The sequence below is a fragment of the Chamaea fasciata genome, unplaced genomic scaffold (assembly GCF_029207755.1).
Source record: "Chamaea fasciata isolate MVZ Bird 193981 ecotype frontalis unplaced genomic scaffold, bChaFas1.0.hap1 SCAF_7, whole genome shotgun sequence".
Classification (NCBI taxonomy): Eukaryota; Metazoa; Chordata; class Aves; order Passeriformes; family Sylviidae; genus Chamaea; species Chamaea fasciata.
Genome location: NW_027094092.1, coordinates 9,285,758 through 9,305,758, shown reverse-complemented (window position 1 = coordinate 9,305,758; position 20,001 = coordinate 9,285,758). Strand labels below are relative to the sequence as shown.

The window sequence follows — 20,001 nt, the reverse complement described above, 5'->3', positions numbered from 1 at the left end:
GCATTTAGTATATCAAAAAATAATATTTATGATTTATTTGGGAAGGTGGCCTTTGTATCTCTTCAGAGTCAAGTAACACTCCTTTAGATTTGTATAGTAGTTATTTGGTTTTGTTAATTTCTTTTGCTAAAATAATTTTTTATATTCAAGTATAAATATTTTGTATTATTTACTGGATTACACTTGAAAGTGAGAGGTATTTTCTTGGCTTGAGGGCTCCATGCTCCAGTATCTGCTTTCCTGTGGTAGCCCAGTGAGTACAGTGTGCTGTGCTGCCATACAAAAACCAGAATAATGCAGCTTTGTGCATGTCCAGGAGCACGGTGCTTTTGTGCTGCTCTTTGTGGAGCTCTGCAGGGAGACTTACCCGCCCCTCCAACATCATCCCAAAAATGACCCATCAGCAGACCTTTATTTTTGGCTCTTTCTGTTCTCTACAGATGCATCATCAAAGGGGATGTGCATCCGAAATAAAATTCCTCCTCTGCAGAGGAATTATGTCTATGTAGGCAAGGTCTTTATATAATAAAGGCTTTTATTTTGGAGGAAGAAATCTGTTGGCATTAGAGAGAACTGTTGACTTTGGCAGAAGCATCCTGAAATCAATAGATTGTTTCTTTTACATACAGAATGCTGGATAAGCTCTAAACAATAGAAGTTTACTTGTATAGACTTTACCCTAATAGCATCTTCACTTAATTTTCCTGATAAAACCCGTATGCTAAATTCAGTAACCCCTCTCCTTTTTAGCAAGGTTGCCAGCCTGCAAATCATTTCAGAGACAGGATCTACTTATGGGACTACATTAGCAATATTTGATCCAGCCATGGTTTGTCTTTCTTGTGTTAACTTTGAGTAGGAGGGAGTCTGCAATCAACATTTAAAACTGCTGGTTCTGTGGTGCTGGTAATTCCTTCACCCCCAAATCGACTTCTGATTTTGAGGGGTCCAAACCACGGTAGAAATCTTTATCCCAGAGCCCATAAGACATGTAACAAAGCATAAGCCCCAAAGCAAGTAGCTTCAGGAGGGCATGGGCACTCCAGCTGGTTTCCTACTCAGTTGCTTGGCTGCTCCGTGTTGAGTCCTCTCATCCATAAAGCAGAGCTACAGAGGGGAGTGAGGATTTTATTTAATTTCTTCTGCTAATGTTGTAAAGGAAAAAAAAAAAAAAAAAAAACCAAAAAACAACTTATTATTGGAAATGAATTAATTTTGCGAAAACATGTTAAAAGGCTGCAGCCGGAGGCAGGACTTTCAGAGAAAAGAGTTCAAATAAATGAAGTTTGGAAAAATTGCTGGCAATTGAAACTGTATATTAAAATGTACTGAAACCTGTTATTAAAGGTATTGAGCATTTTTATTATTCAGAGTGCTGCTATCAGTACTGCATACAGTACTGTGAGCTCTTTTTTTAGCAGTTAAGGACAGTAGCCTTTAGTCTGATTTTTTAACTGTGTTCTGAGATCCATGGGCTTGATGTTCTATTCCCTGCCAGCCTCTAAAATGCAGGAATGAGAAGGTTTGTACAAGAACCATCTGGGAAACAGCAGGATAATGCTGGCACTCTTCCTTGGGGTTTTCTCCTCTTGCACAAGAATGTGAGAATGAACCACATCCCATAAATCCACCAAAGCCTGAGTGACAAAGACAAGCACAGTTAGTCTGTGTTGTGGAGGATCTTCCAGCATCTACAGAAGTTGAAAAGGAGAGTTGTATTCTTTCCTCCTGCAGCCATTACTCAGCTTCTTCCTCAGCTTCATCCTCCAACACCTGTATAACAAGCTGGTGCCTGGGTAACTCCAGGGCAGTACAAAATCCTCTCTCATAGCAACCTGTAGTGCAGGAGTTCCTTAGGGTGTCCCTGAGGAAATATTTTGGGTTTGGGTTTTTTTTTCCCCTCTAAGTTGCTAAGATGGGAGATATAAAGGATAGTAAACATTTGGAATTACTTGACAAGTAAGTGCTAGCACATTTGAGTATGCATATAGGAGGTGTAGTTGTAGGAAGGAACAGGAAGAGTTTGGGCCTATGACAGGCATCCCAGCCTTTCTTCCAGATGTGAGTGGCACATCTGGCTGTGCCTGTGAATGTGGCTGGTTACTACACTGACATAACACATCAGTTCTAAGGGGAGTCTCTTTTACATCACCAGGCCTGCCACATAAACTTTCTGTTAGAAATCTTTTTCAGAGAACAGAAGAGAACACCGCCTCACTCTGCTGACCTCCTGGCAGGATTTATTGTGAGAAGCAGATATTTCAGTGATATTTCAGCAGATATTTCAGTGCCCATTATGGTGGGAAAGAAAGTGCATGAGAGCTCTAACTGGAGCCTTCTTACCTACCTATCCCTATCAGCACTAATAACTTTCAGTGGACGTGTGATTGTTATAGACAGTAAATATCCACTTTTTTCTCCTTTATGAATTCTTTCAAGAGCCCCATGTGGTTCTTTCCCAGGGTAATATGGGATATATTTTTATTTTTCCTTTACATCTGCTCTGCCACAAATTCTGCTTCTTCTGATGTTGGGCAGAAATGTATTACTACTTCACAAAAGTCTCTCTTTACTCACTATTTCAAACCAGAAACCATGTAGATGTAGAATTTAACTTACACCTTCTCTGAGAATGCTGAGATTACAGGGGAGTAAACATTTTTTCCAGAGCTCTGGAAGGAAATTTTTTGAGTCTCATAGTGGTTTTTGTATATTTTGAGTTATACTTCTTACCAGTATGTTCAGCTTTCTGCACAGTTACACTTTCATACAAATATTTATATGCAAAACCCCCCCCAAAACTACTCTTAAACCGTATTTCTTTTCTCATTCAGAAATCGGCTGGTTTCAAAATTGATATATTTTAGAAGATCCCCATATGGAGTGTGTGCATTGATGGGGAGGAAGTGTGACTGTGCTTTCTCCACACCACTACCTTGCTCCAGGGGCAAGGATAATTATAATATTCTGCTGTGGTCTTGTCTAAAACACTTTAGCATTCTTCTCCTCCATAAAACAGTTTGGCATGCTATGAATTAAATATTTACAGTAAGGCAGACATGTCTACCAGTTCAGTCACGAGATACAATGATGTGCTTTTTTAGGCTCTAAGTGATTAACAATTGCAAAAGGTTCTTTTTAATGCCTAGGACTCAGTTCACTTTCTTTTTAGTGCAGTGGAAAATAAATCTTAAACATTTCTTCTGTTATCTAGCACTTTAAGCCTTTTTCATAGCATTTGTAACATCTCTGCCAACACTCCATCTGTGATTTTAGCTTGCAGGAAACACTTTGCAAATCTGTTATTAGCTTAGATGCAGAGTGCTGCTGTTTAAATATTAATTATAACTTCTCTCATAAGTGCAGTCAAACCCAATCAGTCATTTGTGAAATTCAACAAATGTTGAGGGGGAGGGAGTGTGTCAGGGTAGGGCCTGGTCTTAGTTCTGCAAGGGTCCTACTCAGGTTACCAGTGCAAAGTAGAGAAGTGTCCTGATGCCTCTCCTCTCCTCTCCTCTCCTCTCCTCTCCTCTCCTCTCCTCTCCTCTCCTCTCCTCTCCTCTCCTCTCCTCTCCTCTCCTCTCCTCTCCTCTCCTCTCCTCTCCTCTCCTCTCCTCTCCTCTCCTCTCCTCTCCTCTCCTCTCCTCTCCTCTCCTCTCCTCTCCTCTCCTCTCCTCCCCTCCCCTCCCCTCCCCTCCCCTCCCCTCCCCTCCCCTCCCCTCCCCTCCCCTCTCGCAGTGCTCACAGGAAAAGATGAGATCCATCAGCTGTTTGAAATCCTATTTATTGGGCACATACACTTCTGAAGTACTTCAGTATTGCTCCATCCAAAACCACATCCCAGTGGAGACATTTATATGGCAGTTGAGCCCTTCTCATATTTTCACTCATGATCCTCACCCTATTTAATTTTTTAGTTCCAGAAAACATACTTTACTCTTTACAAGAAAAATTTAAAAAGCGAAGTATTAAGTGTTTACAGACATTTCAGTGAAGTATTTGATAGAAGTGAGGAACACAGTATTTAACACCATCCAACCTGCTTGTTTGCTGTGGACTAGCAGAGCATTATAATTGTCCCATGAATATTTGATGTAATGGAAAGATGATCAGCCCCATTAAAACCATATGATGTATTTTCTCTTCTCTTCTTCTTCCAGATGGTTACTAATCTTTTATTGGTGAGCTGGTTTGCCTATGGTGTAATCTGAGATTTTTCCTCTTGTCATTTTAGTGAGTTACTTCTGTTTTTGTTTGCAGGTGGACTGAATTTTAATGTGCTAAATTCTGTTGGTTGCTCAGAATTTCTTCTTATTGTTCTTCTAATCATGCTACAAATGCATATTTTAAAAAATTAAGTACTACCCACATATTCCTTTTGTCTTGCAGCATTCTGTGAAGAAGGGTGCAGATATGGTGGAACTTGTGTAGCTCCCAACAAATGTCTCTGCCCTTCTGGATTCACTGGAAATCATTGTGAGAAAGGTAAAGATTTACTGAAAAACAGCTCCTTTGGTAATGGTATGTGGAAGAAGTAATTCCTTTCCATTCTTTCATTCTGCTTGATGTTTTATTTCCAGTGAAGACATGACTGTTCCATTTCTGCCTTTTCTGCACTGAAACAGTTTGTCTTGTCTGAAACTTTCCATGTTGAATTTTATCAAGGATATATCTGCTTTTGCTTGCAGCATGCGCTTCTAGTTAATTAGAAGGGACATCAAATGAAAAATATTTGCTCCACCAGTTTCCTGTGGTGCAGTCTCAAGGTTTCCTTCTGCTTTTACTAAATTTGTTCTGCAAATTAGACCAGAATTTAGATGATTGCTTTTCACTTCAAGTTATTGAATTATTAATATTTGATTTGTTTCTAAGTCACAGTTTTATAGAATCACTGCCTATTCAAAGATATCTCACCAGTCATGATTAGATTCTGCCTGTTCCCAGATTTTTCCTTTTCAAAATCTGCTTCTGACAGCCTCATAGTTCCAGCTTTCAGTTTGTTTCACAAAGAGCTGGTTTCTTGTCTGCCTTAAATGAGGAGAAAGGGATCTCATCAAACTCCATATAGAACTCTTATTATTTCCTTTATTTAGCAGATTTGGGGTTTTATTTTTGTTTGTATTTATTGAGGTTATCTCTTATCTAACCAACTCAATGATGGGAGGTTTTTTTGCACTGCATGTTTGTTAATAACTGTTTACACATGTATTTATTTTTGGATATGAAGTGGATTGTTAATGCAGGTCGTGTGCTGTAGTATTGATAAGATTATAATTGGTGAGTTGTTTTAGAAAAAAAAAGAGAGAACAGAGAAATAACTGTTACAGTTAAATTAGTGGAACCACTTGTAACTCAGAGATTGTGCAGTAATTTCTGTGTTTATTAAAGTCACTTAAGCCCAGTTGTCAATAAATCTGCTTTAAGGAGCTTCTCTGTGGATATAGTCAAATCAGTGTATGCTAAAAACCCATAGTTTCTAGTTGTCAGCATTGTTTATGATTATTTAAGAATGAACTAGGACATTAATATTTTCATCATCTAGAATAAATCTGAAAAAACCCCTCCAACATCTCCTGCCATTCAGCAATAAGTACTGGCAGTACGTGGGGAAGGAATGCAAGGCATTCCTACCTCAGAGCCCCACCTGCAGTGGCTCCCCAGCTGCTAATCCTTCCTGCTTGTTGCCCATGTGTAATTTTCTCATTCCTTCCTGAAACATCTGTTGCTCAGAGACATCAGTGCATTCAGAAGGATGCAGGATGCTAGAGATGTGTTCTGTGCCTGTGACAACATGGTACTGCCAGCTCCCCAGGTCTTCAGGCCAGATTTCAGCTCCTCTGCCTGTGATTCTTTCCCCCAAGGATCTCAGAACTTTCTTTTTTCTTATAGCTGTAAAGGGACTTTCATATCTAGAGCACAGATTCTCTCAACTATTGAAGTGATGGTTTAAAATTGATAAATGGAGGACATAATCATTTTTGACTCCTATGTTTTTCATGGTTTTTGTATTGTTTTGATCTACAATGAGTTAGCACACCAACATAAGGAAGCATGGCAGGTATGGTACTCTCATTATATCAAGGAATTTAGGGGTAGATGTCAGAAGGAGATAGCTTCTGTGAATAAAATCTATACAACTTGAACCAGAAGGCAGTTTATTTTTTTCTTTGAAGATATATAGAGTTTACTAGTATGCTACAAATCAAGATAATGATGCTAACTTCAAGAAATCTGACATACAGTCTGGTTTGAGAATGAACAGGGCTTTGTGAATGAGAATTTGTCACATTTTAGTTGTGTTGGGGGGTTTGAAAGCTTCAGCAGATACATCTTATGTTGTATGCATGTTTCAGTGGCTAAGTGCACATCAGATCTGTGAGAACAGCTTCAGCCTTCTGGAGGTGCATGTCCTGGCCAGACTGAATGCTCAGAGTAGAGAGGTGATGAACCATCTTTGAAGCAGGGCTCCTTTTGCTTCACTGATTTCCCCTAAAAGACTTTCAGGAAGTGCTTTCAGGAACAGGAGGCATTGCAGTAAAGGCTTTCCTCATTGTCTCACTGCAGTTTGCTGCAGTTTTTGAAGGACAACTAAGTATTCTAACCCCACTTTTTTGTTTGTTTGTTTTGTTTGTTTGTTTGCTTGTTTTTTGTTTTTTGTTTTGTTCTGCTATTATCTTTAACATTAGAAATAAGCACTTTGTTTTATTTAGTGTATGGTACCACTCCCTCCATCACTATAACACAGAACTGAGACAATGAAATGGTGGGGCAACACTTCAAATCAAAGCCTAAATGTTCTTGGCAAAACCTTGTCTGGTGGAAACTCATAGTGAAATGAGGCGTATCAGAAGTAGAGTGATGTGTTTTGGTAATGTATTCAATTTGCCACAGTGCATTTGAAAATGTCCTTCAAACTGACAACACAGCAACTTCTTATACATTATTTGTGAGCTGAAAGGACTCGTCACCAGCTAAAAACGGTATGACCCAAATTGGCTTCAATGCCATGTAAAGGGTAAAATGAGCCAGTAATTAGGAATGCTGTTGAAAAGCAGGTGTGTTTACTTCTGAATATGAATCATATGTTACTCATAGTTTCTGACTGCCTGGTTGAAATTATGATATTAACTTAATTAAAAATTCAGAGATATTTGAGAAGGGTAGGATTTATATCGGTAATTTACTCAGGTGAAATTAAAATGCACATTCAAGGCTAATGTACAGATACATAATTCAACGTGCTGCTAAGAAGAATTACCTCTTGCCATTCGCTTTGGATGACGTGAGAAATCATCGTAACAGTTGTGGGGCTATCTTTCCTTTTTGAAGGTGAACTGGAAATTGATATTCACAGATACTGTCAAGTAATTCCTTTCCCCATTCATTCTTTATAATTCTGTTTCTTTAAGTATGTTCTTGATGCTTCTGACTGGAATTTTGTAATATTCAAGAGATGATTTTATCTTCAAATCACTTCTTTTTTCTTCATTTTGTGTTTTTCTGGCCGGGGCTGAAATCTGACATCTCTGTGATCATTACCATTTGATTGTATTTAACACAGTTGTGATACTTGTGTTGGAAACCTTAGCTGTTGGAATTTTTAGTGACATTGCTGTATGATCCCAGCACGATGGCTGAGCTGGAGGTGTGTAACACTGTGGGCTTGAACCCAGGTGCATCCTTGGCAGGGATCCCTGTTAAAGGCTTCTGAGAGGCATTTTGGTGTGCAGAGAGGAGTACAAATAGAGTGCTCTGGGAGAATTGCTGGCAGCATGAGCTCAAGTGCCCCAATTTCCCATCCATCTCATCTTTTTGCAACCTTTAAAACAGAAAAACTCTAGATCGTTCACTGAGCTGCCTTTTTTTTTTTTTTTTGTCTGTGGATGATCCACAGGTCAGTGGAGTTTTAATGCTGGTTTTGTGGACAGGTTCACAGTTATTCTGTATTTGTGGAGTGTTAGTCACTCCTGCTGCTGATGAATTGGTGAGGATGAGGTAAACAGGACAACCTAGGTAGGAGTAAACAGATGGTTGAGTGCCTGGAAATTGTAGGCATTCCTTGAACACCTGCCTGCATGTGCTGGAGCCCTGTGTGTGGGTCTAAGAAATACATCTGAGCACTCTGGGATCTGACCCGTGGTGGGAGTTATTTACAGTCTCTGTCTCTACTAATTATAGGTGATGTGCAAGAAGCAGCAGTATGGTTTGAAGCAGTGGGTTCCCAACTAGGGGCCGGGAAAGAAAAGTGCAGTGTTTTTCCAGGGGCTGCAGAAGGGCTTTTGGCAATGGGAGAGCATTGCCTCCAAAGGGGATTGAACACAAGTGCACCACAGCTTTTCTCCCCTGCCTTGTGACAGCTGCTGTCTGAAGTGGTACACAATAAATGGGGAATATGTTTCTGGTAGATTAGAAGGGCTTTGCTGGGCTGGAGCTGGATGGAGGTGGATATTTCTGTGATAGCAGTACATGTGTATTCAGTCTTTGTGAAGCACTGGAAGATATGCTGTCACATCACATAGAATGATAGAGAGATATCTAAGAATGATCTGCTGGTTATAAATAAAAGCAAGGGTAAGATATGTCAGGATGTGATAATTACTAGGGTTATTTTTTCATGTTGTTTTGGACTGGGCCTGCAAAGAATTGTCTAATACTGGGGTGAGAGGTAATTTTTCAGTATGTACCTTGGCTGAGAAATGTGCTTTGAATTCTATTAATTATATTGCAACTGAGCAAGTAAATCAAGACTTGCAGTAGTTTTATATGGATTCTTCAGCACCTCGCTGATTTCACAGGTGTGTAATGAAATGTTGCTGTGCTTACATCCTCAGTATGTGATGTCACATCATGAGAATGAGGAGGTCTTTAGCTGATTTTTATTTCATCATATTTGGCAGTATCTGCAGCTGTTGTCTAAGAAGCTGCATAACATCTTTGTGTTCTCATCTCTTAAATTGCTTCTTTTAGAATATACTGTCTTCTGCAGCCCTTTGGATAAAACCTTCTATAGTCTCCACTCCTGTGGACCCAATGGTTAGAAAAAATGTGAGAACTGCATTTATATTTGCCATTTCTTTGATTCTTAAGCTGGATTAATCTTTAAGTGTGTATTTAAAGAAGATGTTTCAGTCAAGGAGCCTGGTTTAAAAAATGAGCAAATAAAAACCAAAGCAAAGCAGAGAAAGAGATTTTTCCATGAGTACGGTGAGCTAAATGTCAAAACTCCCTGCCTTTCTCTATCTATGATCTTTTGTAAAGTAAGAAGCGAGGTTTATTTTGGGAAACAAACCAGCTGTGCAGCTGTGGGCACAAGGCTTTGCATGACATTCTTTCTAAAGCCTCTAATTTCAAGGTGAGGCGAAGCCAGGATGGAGTGAGACGAGGAGTGAAGCAAGTGATGCTTAGCTTATGACAGGAAAGTGTGGCTGTAGTTGATACGTCACTCCTGAGGGTGTGACAGACCCTGAGAAGGCAGATGTTCCAGGTGGCTGAGGTTGTCCTGCTCCATTTGCTGCCAAGCTGTTTGCAGCATTTGCCCCAGCGGTGCTTATTTCAAAATGGCAAGGGTGATATCTTAATGTGATGGAAAAAACAAAGCTGTCATTTGTTAAGATACCAGGAAATAGATGAAAGAATATTTACTAGAAAAATCTGAGTAAGGCCATCTCTAAGGATCAAGGGGACATCTGTCTGCGAATCAACAAATAACTGTGTCTTGGTTTGGGAAGACAGGTATCTGCCAGGTAAAATTACAATCAGAGGCTCTTTGGCAAAGATTTGGGAAATAGGAATAGCAGTTCTTTACTAGTATGGAATACAAAGCAAACAAACACAAAAAACTCCCCCCCCCCCCCCCAACAACTACAGCATTAATGACAAACGACAACAGTACCAACAACCTTGAGGGCTTTGTTTCACAAAACCCAGGGCAGTTTGGTTTCCGTGTCCCTGCAGGATCCTCGGAGCACCAAGCTGAAACAGTGGAAAAGTCCCGGGCTGGTAGCTGGGATGGCAGGGTGTGTCAGAAGGCAGGGGCAGGATGTCCCGGCAGGGCAGGGGGTGCAGGGTCACACTGTAGCAAGAGGAGCAGCGCCGAAGAAGCCGAAGGAGAGGCAGTGCCTGGACCGGCTCCCACGGGTGGCAGGGAAAACTCAGGATTCGGGCCGAACCGGTGATAGTAGATTTCCCAGGACTGGATCCCTTTGGCCACAGTGAAACTCTTCCAGCCAGCAACAGCCGTTCTCTTTCTCCCTGAACGCAGGAAAAAGAAAAGCCCGCAGCTGCCTCAAGCTTTGTCTTTTACCTTCGTTATCTCCCCCTTCCACCTTTGTCCACCTCTTTGTTTCGGTTAAGTACTCTCAAGTATCCAACACTTGGTCTCCTTGGTAACTTGTGGGGAAAAAATTCTTTAGAGAAAGAAGGAACAAACCTAACCCCCAACAAACTGTCAGTGGAAGAAAAAGTTGTTTTATCTCAGTGTCAGTCTCCCAAACCAAGAACACTATTCACCACCCAGCTGACCCTCACATTAGGAGACAACTCATCAGTGTTTACTCTGCCTCAGATACAAATATATGTGGAATAGTTTGATTTTAAAAGCCAGGAAAAAACACAAAACAGATACTAGGTTTGGGGGGGTGGTGGTGGTTTGTTGGTTTTTTTCTGTAATATTTTTGCCTTCCTGTGTAGTTTATTTGTTATGTGCAGGTCTTTGTGTATTTTTCTTTGTTTCTAATTAAAGGAATATCAGCTGTATTAATCTTTCATGTTACCTGAGATGATACCTTGACAAGTAAAAAATTGTTCTAATGTTCTGGTGTTTTATTATTTGCATGACTTGTGCACTGGGTTTGTGTGGCAGTTTTGGTAGGGGAGGGAGAGCAGGGAGGCTTCTCTAGAGAAGCTGCCAGAAGCTTTTGCCTGTCCAAGATGGAGCCTACACTGGCCAGGGCCAAGCCCATCACTGATACTGGAATTACCTCTGAGGTAATGTATTTAAGAAAGGTGAAATGTTACTGAGCAACAGCAATTGCAGCTGGAGAGAGGAGTGAGAGTGTGACTTTGCAGACACCCAGGTTAGTGAAGAAGGATGAGGGAGGTGCTTGTCTTTCCTCGGTGAGACAAGAGCATGCTGTGAGAAATATAGGCTATCCTAGCTAAACAGGCAGAAAAATGCTGGGACCTCTCTTTGCCATGTACTTAGCACCTGGAAATCACTGGGGAAGGGGAGGTTTGTTTGTTCCTGTTTCCTTTGTTCATTTTGGCTGATGCTACACAGTGTTGGATGTTTATTCCCCCATACGTTCTAATTAAGTGTTACAGGAGGACCATTGCGTTCAGATTAGGAGCAGCAGATTCTGAACTCTAAATAAGCTCTAATAAACTCTAATAAATGAACTCTAAATAAAAGCTCTGTGTTCCTGCTGAACTTCCTACGGCTTAGACCTTACATGGCCAAATTTTGTACAAAAGCCTTGCTCAGACTGAGGCTTTGGAATTGGTTCTCTGTTGGAGGCTGTGTGGCCTTAGTCCTTTCAGAGAGTTCTCAGTCCCTAATTTAGCCCCTGTCCAGTTTATCATCATGAACATCTTTCACACGTTCTGTGTGCAGGCATATCTGCTTCAGGTTCCTCTTGGATTCTGAGGAGTCAAGCAGTGGGATTTAAATTTGCTTCAAGTGACAGAATCACCACTGAATCCATTTAAACAGAGAACTACAAAACTTTCAAAATTCTGGGCAAATATTTGTATTTGAGCAAATAGAAATATTCATATGTTAATGAAATTTCCATTTTGCAACTAAGAAGTTTCCACATATGAAGCTTTCCTTGTGATGTCAGCTGTACAGAAAAGACAGTTGCTTTAAAATACCAACTTCATGGTGAATTAACTACAAATGACATCTCATTTTACTGTGATTAAAAAAACCCCAGCAAGTCTGCCTTTGAGTGCAGTGCAGTAATGCTAATTTATAGCTTATTTTGCCAGGACATTGAGACCTTTTTTTTTTTTTTTTTTTTTTTTACTTTTTTTTTTTTTTTTTTTTTTACTTTTTTCCAGGCAGATGCCTATATCAGTGGAAAACAGTAATTCTACAGAGAAGTACCAGAATTAGGTAGTACACCAGCTAAAAACTGAATAAAAACTACCTCAAGCTCTCCAGCTACAGGCAGTATTTAGGGAACATTACTGAGTTTAATAAGCTCTTTGCCACCTTACTTTTTCTTATTAATAGCCTGCTCTGGACTGCAAAATCAAGCATGAACATTTAAATTTGCTGATAACCTAGAAATAAAACTCCAGACTCAATAAAACTCAAGAAGGCATAGAGAAGTACTTAAAATTTTTAACACAGGAATCCTCTTGACTTCAATGGGAATTTCACCTGAATGGAAGCCCTAGGATCTGGTGCAACTGAATTAGGTGAAATGAATAATAAATGGTTCTATTGAAATAAAAGAGCATCTAGAGTGGGATTTTTGTGTGGAACAATCTGTGTGATGAAGCTGCCAATAATGAACATGCCATTTTAACTCCTTAATCTAACTAGCTAATCTAGGAGTAAGATCCTTTTCAAACTGAGTAGACAATTCAGTCTCTTAAGAAAATGTGTGCAGCTCTGAGATTTTTACTGTGTGGAGATATGTTTCTGCTGAAGTTCAAAACAGTGAATGCTAACATATTTCATGAGTGATCTCATTGAGGTTAATCAAGGTGTTGTGAGGGGAAATGTGCCTCATTCATCAATACCAGCATAAGAAACCAATTTCTTTTTGAGAAATACTCAGACCAGTGAAGGGTCTGGAGAAAACCACATGAGAAAAACATGCTGATGTTGTACAGCTTACTGTGTGTTTTAATTCTGACAAGTCTGTTTTCCTGCATTTTTTTTTCTTTTTTAATATAAGATTTATTTTTCCCCCCTGAAAAAGTTATGGTACCAGAGTGCTTTAAGCAAATGAAGTAAATGTAACCAGCAAGCTGGCACTGGGAACGGGAGGTCAGTGGGATTCCCTGTCCTGTCCACACTTTCTCCCAGCTCTGTGTGGGCTCCTGACACTCAGCTCAGCCCTCCTTGGCTGTGCAGCCCACCAGGGCTTGCTGTGAGGCTCATATCTCTTCTTTCCCCTTTTTCAGAGCTCCTGTAAACACAGCATAAATCTGGGAGGGGTGGGAGGGAGGGAGAGCACACAGCTGCGGGACTCTTGGGCAATATCTTCTCCCATGTTGATCAGAATTAATTAAAACCGTGTAATTACCATCACAAGCTGTAAGGATCCATAACGTACCACAGAAACATGGCCATCCATGACATTAAGGCATGGGTGCCCCTCCATGTTAGCCAGATAGCTATTTCAACTGAGTAATTTCTCTGACTGAAAATGTGTACAACTCTGAGAAAATGATGCGACTCTGATGCAAAAGCATCAGCCACTTCCTTTCACTGGGCTGACATCTGGAGGAAGAGATCATGTCCCCATTCATGTAATCCTTGGAAGGTGAATAAAAAGGGATAAATCACTTTCTTAGGTGACTTATGTAGAATGTAGCTTATGTACAATGAGGATAACTAATCCAATTATTTTGTTTTAAGGAGTCAGGGTGAAAACGTGAGTTAAACCCTTGTTGAAGGGATTGCTGTCCCCTCTTTAATGACATAACCTCTGTAACACCCACAATTCTGTTGAATTTCAGTCCTTCAGAGTATCTGGTTTAGCAAGAGTAACACCCAGGCTTTTGATTCATTTCATGTATTTTACAATGCTACCCTACAGAAAGAAGCCACAACCAAAGGAGGTGACTTTGCAGAATATGCTGAATTACATGCGGTGTGTGGAGTCAAGGAAACATGTTTATGGTTAGGACTGTACCCCTATTACGTATGGAGAAGAAATTAAATAGGAAGTTTTGCTGATATGGAACCTTAGAACTTTCTTTCCCCCTCCCAGGCTGCTTCTGTATCAAGTGAAATATTTTTATGGTCTGTCATTTCTTTCCTAGTGATGTCTTTTTTCTGCAGAAGGTACATAATGTACCTGGAGACTTCCCTCCACAGTAGACTTTTTCTGGATAATCCAACATACTGTGCCTGGTAAATAAATTAAAAATAAATAAGTAAAATCAACATACCTGTTGGGTTCAAAAGACACTTGTCAGTCTGTCTCCTAGAAAGTGTGGCATTAAAACCCATTCCAGGTTAAGTGCTCACTAACTCACTCTGCAGATACCTGTTGCTTTTGTTAGGCTTTTGTTCATGCCTATAGTCCCCAGAGAAAGAATATCCAAGATGTAAAAATAATACAGTGCTTAATGTAGGGTAGGTATGAAGCATAAAAGGGAACTTGTGTGGTTCTGGTTGAGTATTTCCTTTGCTGGTTCCATTATGATTGAAGCAACTTTAAAATAATAGTCATACTCAACCTCCAGGAGCTGTATGTCGAAGTTATTTTCAAACTTTTTATAGCATTATTATAAAAATCTGTTCAGTCCTTCATGTTTGCTGAAATAGAGTTCTTCCTAAATACATCAATCATTTTCTTGCTTTTAAAAAGGAACTTCTGATTTAGCAATTCAGGCAGTTCAATAGCTGGAGTTTCCTACTACTTAAGATGTGCAACACCTGAATTATTTCTTTCGGCTTGTAGTAGTATCTACTAAGTAGATCAGTCATTTCAGAGACACACTGAATGGTAAAGTTTATATGTGAGAGAATGAAATTACCTTTCTTAGTTGATTTTTTTCTGAAGAGTCATTTTCTGTTTGGTGGCAGTCTAATCTTTGGAATGGTACTCATTTATCTTTTGAATGAGACATGAAATGAAAGCCCTAAACACTTCTGGTCATCCAAGATCCAGCTGAACCTGTATCCTATTTCAGCCTGGATTCTGAATTGATTTCTGCCTTCTTTAGCAATGTCAGTCAGAGAAATTACTCAGTTGAAATAGCTGTCTGGCTAACATGGAGTGGCATCCATACCTTAATGTCATAGATGGCCATGTTTCTGTGATAGGTTATCAATCCTTCCAGCTTTTGATGATAATTACATGGTTTTAAATGTGAGTGACTCTTGGGTTGAGTACAGGTGTGTGGGTGAGCTCATCCACTGTTCTTCTCACTGCACTCTCTTGGAAGCAGTGGTATCTCTGATCTGGACAGCACAGTTCAGCAGGGCCACTTACAGGTTCTTGCAGCCCTACCAACATCATCTTGTTGTAAGCTGGTAGGCAGAGGTGCTTTTGGAGCTGGGAAAACTGGGAAGGCACTCACATTCTTATCAGGATCCCATGCACCACTCCTGCATGTGTTGCAGCCACCCAGCTTCTTTATAGTAGCCTGCTTGTTCATTGCCAACTTGGGCTATAGGCACGCTCAGTTCAAGAGAGATTAAATAGATTTTTCTCATTTTCAGGACAGTATTTCAACAAGTTGCCAGGATGGGTCTGTCCTTTCTTTTGCGTTTGAGTCATTGACCTTGAAAACCAATGAAAATTTTCAGGTTCAAAAGTGAAATAGCTTTGTAGTCATGAGGAGCAGGTAAGTTCTTCTCTTGAGGCTTATCAAAGTATTGACACTGTTTATCAGTCAATGTACGACCAGTATGTGTATTTTACTTGCTTACCTGACAGCTTAGGAGGATTGAATTCCAATCTGTAGACGCTTTATGAAGATCTCCTACATTTTTATTTGATGTTTTGGAGCACAGGCGGTACTGCGGTGTGGGAGAGTTGTATAGTTATTGGTAGTGGTTATGTAAGGAAAAACTTGTCTCCCTCAATTGTTGGTGATCAGGTTTCCTAGAAGGAGACCTAGTGGTTTCTCTGGTGTTGGTTGGTTTGTTTGTTTTCTGGGTAAAGAATGTCCTGTGGGTTGTGTCAGTCCCTGCAGAAAGTGAGTTCAGTAGTTGTGTTTGAGTTTGAGGGGCCAGGCTTTGGTAGTTGTCAAGGCTACAGGGGTGGCTTCTCTGAGAAGCTGCCAGAAGCTTCTCACATGTTCAGCAGAGCCAAGGCCAGCCAGTTCCAGGATGGACCCAGTGCTGGCCGAGGCCAAGCCAACCAGTGATGGGAGTAATACCTCTGATAACAGATTCAAGGGGGAGAAAAAGGTGTTGTGCAGAAATAATTGCAGCCAGAGAAGAGCAGGGTGAGAATCTGTGAGGGGAACAGCCCTGCAGACACCCAGCTCGGGGCAGGAGGAGGGCAGGAGGTGCTCCAGGCACCAGAGCTGAGATTCCCCTGCAGCCCCTGGTGAGGCAGCTGTGTCCCTGCAGCACATGGAGGGCACAGGGATGCACAGGTCCACCTGCAGCCCATGGAGGGGCCCACACCAGAGCGGGGGATGCCCAAAGGAGGCTGTGAACCTGTGGGAAGCCCAAGCTGGGGCAGGGTCCTGGCAGGGACCTGCAGACCTGTGGAGAGAGGAGCCCATGCTGGAGCAGGTGTCCTGGTAGGACTTGTGACCCTGGGGGACCCATGTTGGAGCAGGGTGTACCTGAAAAGACTGCACACTGTGGAAGAGTGGCCCAAATGAGAGAAGTTCATGGAGAACTGTCTCCCATGGGAATAACCCCACCCTGCAGCAGGGGCAGGACTTTTCTCCCAGAACAGCAGCAGGAACAACCTGTGAGGAGCTGACCATTACCCCCATTCCCCATCTCCCTGTGCCACTGAGGGGGAGGAGGTAGAGCCTGGGAAGAAAGGGGGGATGGAGGGAAGGCATTTTTAAGGTTCATTTTACCGCTCATTATCCTGCTCTGATTTTTTTATTGATAAAATCAATTAGTATCTCCAATTCTGGCCTGTTTTGCCCGTGATGGTATTTGGTGAGCGATCCCTCCTGTCCTTATCTCAGCTCATGAACTTTTGCTATGTTTTCTCTCCCCTGTTCAGCTAAGAAGGGAAGTGACAGAGAGGCTTTGGTGGGTGTCTGGCATCTAGTCAGGGTCACCCACTACAGTAGTGTGGCTGGTCAGGGGCCGTTTTCCCTGATACTCATTTTCTCAGGACAGCTGTCCCGTCTGCCTCTTGTGACAGCCAGTGCTCTGGAAAGTCTGTCAGTTCATCTAAAATGAATTAAAAATTAGGGAAAAATCTCTGTGTATTTCAAGATATTTTTGTTTTGTGTCTGTTACAACCCTGGCAGGTTGTGAATTCTAGTCAATGGAAGCTGTTTCTTGAGAAGGGACTTCAATTTTCTAGAAAATCTGTCTGTCGCCCACCTGAAATTGTTTTAGTTTTCATCCTTGGAATATCCAACACAGAGTTTTTCAATTCTTTCCATTAACTGTGTGGAGAAAGTAAAGATGTTATTCATCCCTCAGAAGTTTTCCCATCTGAAATCTTGTTCTTTTATAGAAAAATCTCCAGCTTAGATAGAGGTCACAGCTGATACTATTTGAGGTGTGTGTGCTCATAGCAGTAACAACGCCCTCAGCAGTGCCATTAATCATTTACAGGTTAGGGAGATACAGTGTGATAATGCCTGGGTATTCCTAAGGCCTCCCTTTTGAGATGACTTGAGTCATGAGTCGTAGGTTTCTTGTTAAAGAGATGTGATTTTTGAGTTTGTTTTTTTTTTTCAATCCCTTATCTTTTCTCAGCAGTTTTTATTAGGTGTATACATTACTGAACAAGATGAAAGAAGGTTGCATGTGTAGATGGATGGTGGTAGGTCACTGAGGATGCAGAATCTGATCAATATTAAGCAGAATTTCTCTGTATCTAATGTCTGTCTCACTGAATTGGCTGTAGGGGGTTTTTTCAGATCCTCTCCATGATATGTATAGTTTGCAAATGTGAAAAGAATTAAATGCAACATGACAGAAGGAGGTAGTCCACTATTCCCTCGTCCAGCCACTATAAAAAGACACATTTCTTTGTTAAAGTTGTAGGTTGTCCTAGTTGTGCTAAGAGTTTCCTTACTGTGTGTTAAATAAATTAACTGCTGTGTTAAATCCATTATTATATCTTCTTGCTACAATCCACAAAATCAAATTGGTCACTTAGTCCATTTTCTGTATAGCTTCAGCAGTGAACTGATTCACTGTAAAAAAAATTTGAAATAGCTCCTTTGGAGGAAATTCTTCCAGAGAGAAGGAATATCCAAAGCGAGAAATGTGACATAGTTGACATTGCTACTCTGTTAACTTGCGGAAAAATGGAAGACGTCACCTCATTGCATTTAATGTGATTTTTCATGAATGCTAAATTCAATCTAGTTAAAGAAACTTACATACAGTATATTCACATTTCTAAATTTCATGTTCCACTCTTCTTTACACTTCTGTGTATTAAGTGCCAGACTTAAAGGGCATAGACATTTTTTCTAAGCCAAATTGAGAAGTAAAATGAGGGAAGAATTTTGTGTCAGTCAAAGCTAAAAATAACTGCCTGTATGTGCAACAACCAATTTCTGTTTTCCACCGTAGGAAAGATGGCTTTTTTAGAGTCATGAAGAAAAGGGTCCAACCAAACCAGGAAGTAACTCCGTAAATATTTTTCTTTTCACTACTAAAATCTTACTTTTGAATAGAAATTTAAAAATGATACCTAGGACTGACCATATCAGAAGCATAAGGTGAAAATCAAAATATTTTATAAACCTGTAAAGACCTATAGGCTTTCTGGTTTTCCTGGTTTTCAAAAGCTTTTTATTTATACTTTTAGTTGTACTGAAATAGGCTGAAAACCTTGACTTATTAAATTTGGGGAAAAGGGATTTTGTGAAAACCTAATTTATCTGACAGACTGATAAAAGGCTTTGTCAGTCTTTACCCCAGTAAGTTGTCTTCCACTGCAAGTAGTCATGTGGATTTCTATTGTCTAATAATGATGTAAAGTACAGCTCAATGTAATGCTAGCCAAGGAAAATTAATCCAAAAAATAAAATTAATGAAAGTAACATTAAGTGGTAATATGTATTCAGAAAACATTTTGAAAGTAACATTTGATTCAGAATATATGAGTCACTTATCTGACATTGTGAGCATCAAGCTTTATAAATATTGGGATAAATTATAAGGTTGTAGTTTGTCTATATTAAAACAAATTGTATAACATTTAAAAATTATAGTTGGCTTCTTCACAGAGCAGTAGATGAGTCTAAATTTCTGGACTCAGGATGAAGCTGTTGTTCAATGCTCAAGTTCCAGATTTGCTCTAGTGAATGAATAAACCTTGGTGGGAACTAGAAGGATAGGAATATCTTATTTTTGTGGCTCTGAAGATTTTGGCTGGATGAATGTTAATCTTCACAGGGAAAAAGCCTTGTGTTGGTGTAGAGTGTTGTAAAACCTTTAAGGTGGGTAGAGCAAAGGCCATATAATGCTGGCATTCTGATGTATCAGATCATGCACACAAAGAACATTTGAGGAATGTAAGCACAGAAGCAAAACTTAAGGATGGAGGGTGTCATTCCAGCCTTTCTCTGTGTGTGTATCATGTTGGCATACGATATGGACATTTGTACTTTCTGGGAATGCTGCCACAAGTAAGACAGCAGAACTTGCTTAGCAAAGAGTATCTTTTCTCTAGATTGTGTAGGAAAGTATACAGTCTTTGAATGCATGTTGTGTTATTAGTTTGTTTTTACAGCATAGAAGTTGGGAGGGAAACCAAAAAACCTTTGACGATCCCGAAATTTGATTGAGGAGTTACTGTAGAATATGTTTTATAAAGGGCATTACATCAGGTATGACTATATACTTTGTTTATGATCCAGTTTAGAGAGGATAAACAAGAAAAAAATACTTTGAAAATCACATAATTCAAACAAACTCTAATGGATGCCAGTTCTGAGCACGTCAACCATAACAATCTATCTTAATTGTCAGGTTGATTATTTAAAACAGATTTTTTTTTTTTGTAGTGCTGTATACAATAGCACTAATATGAGGGGCACTGGCAATTTGTGGCCATGGAGATTGTTTCCTAATTGGAAACAACTGTTAAAGTATTTGTCATACAAAAAGAGTGGATATCATAGCTGTTTATCGACCTTAATAAT

At 40.2% G+C, this 20,001-nt stretch overlaps 1 protein-coding gene across 8 annotated transcripts in view; it reads left to right on the top strand.

Annotated features, from left to right (window-relative positions):
- NELL1 (neural EGFL like 1) overlaps window positions 1-20,001 on the top strand; it is a 305,479-nt gene that overhangs the window by 234,060 nt on the left and 51,418 nt on the right. For all 8 annotated transcript variants that reach the window (XM_066187494.1, XM_066187495.1, XM_066187497.1 and 5 more), the window contains one exon: window positions 4,390-4,485. In XM_066187494.1, coding sequence (XP_066043591.1) covers window positions 4,390-4,485 — 96 coding nt within the window. The remainder of the gene's footprint in view (window positions 1-4,389; window positions 4,486-20,001) is intronic.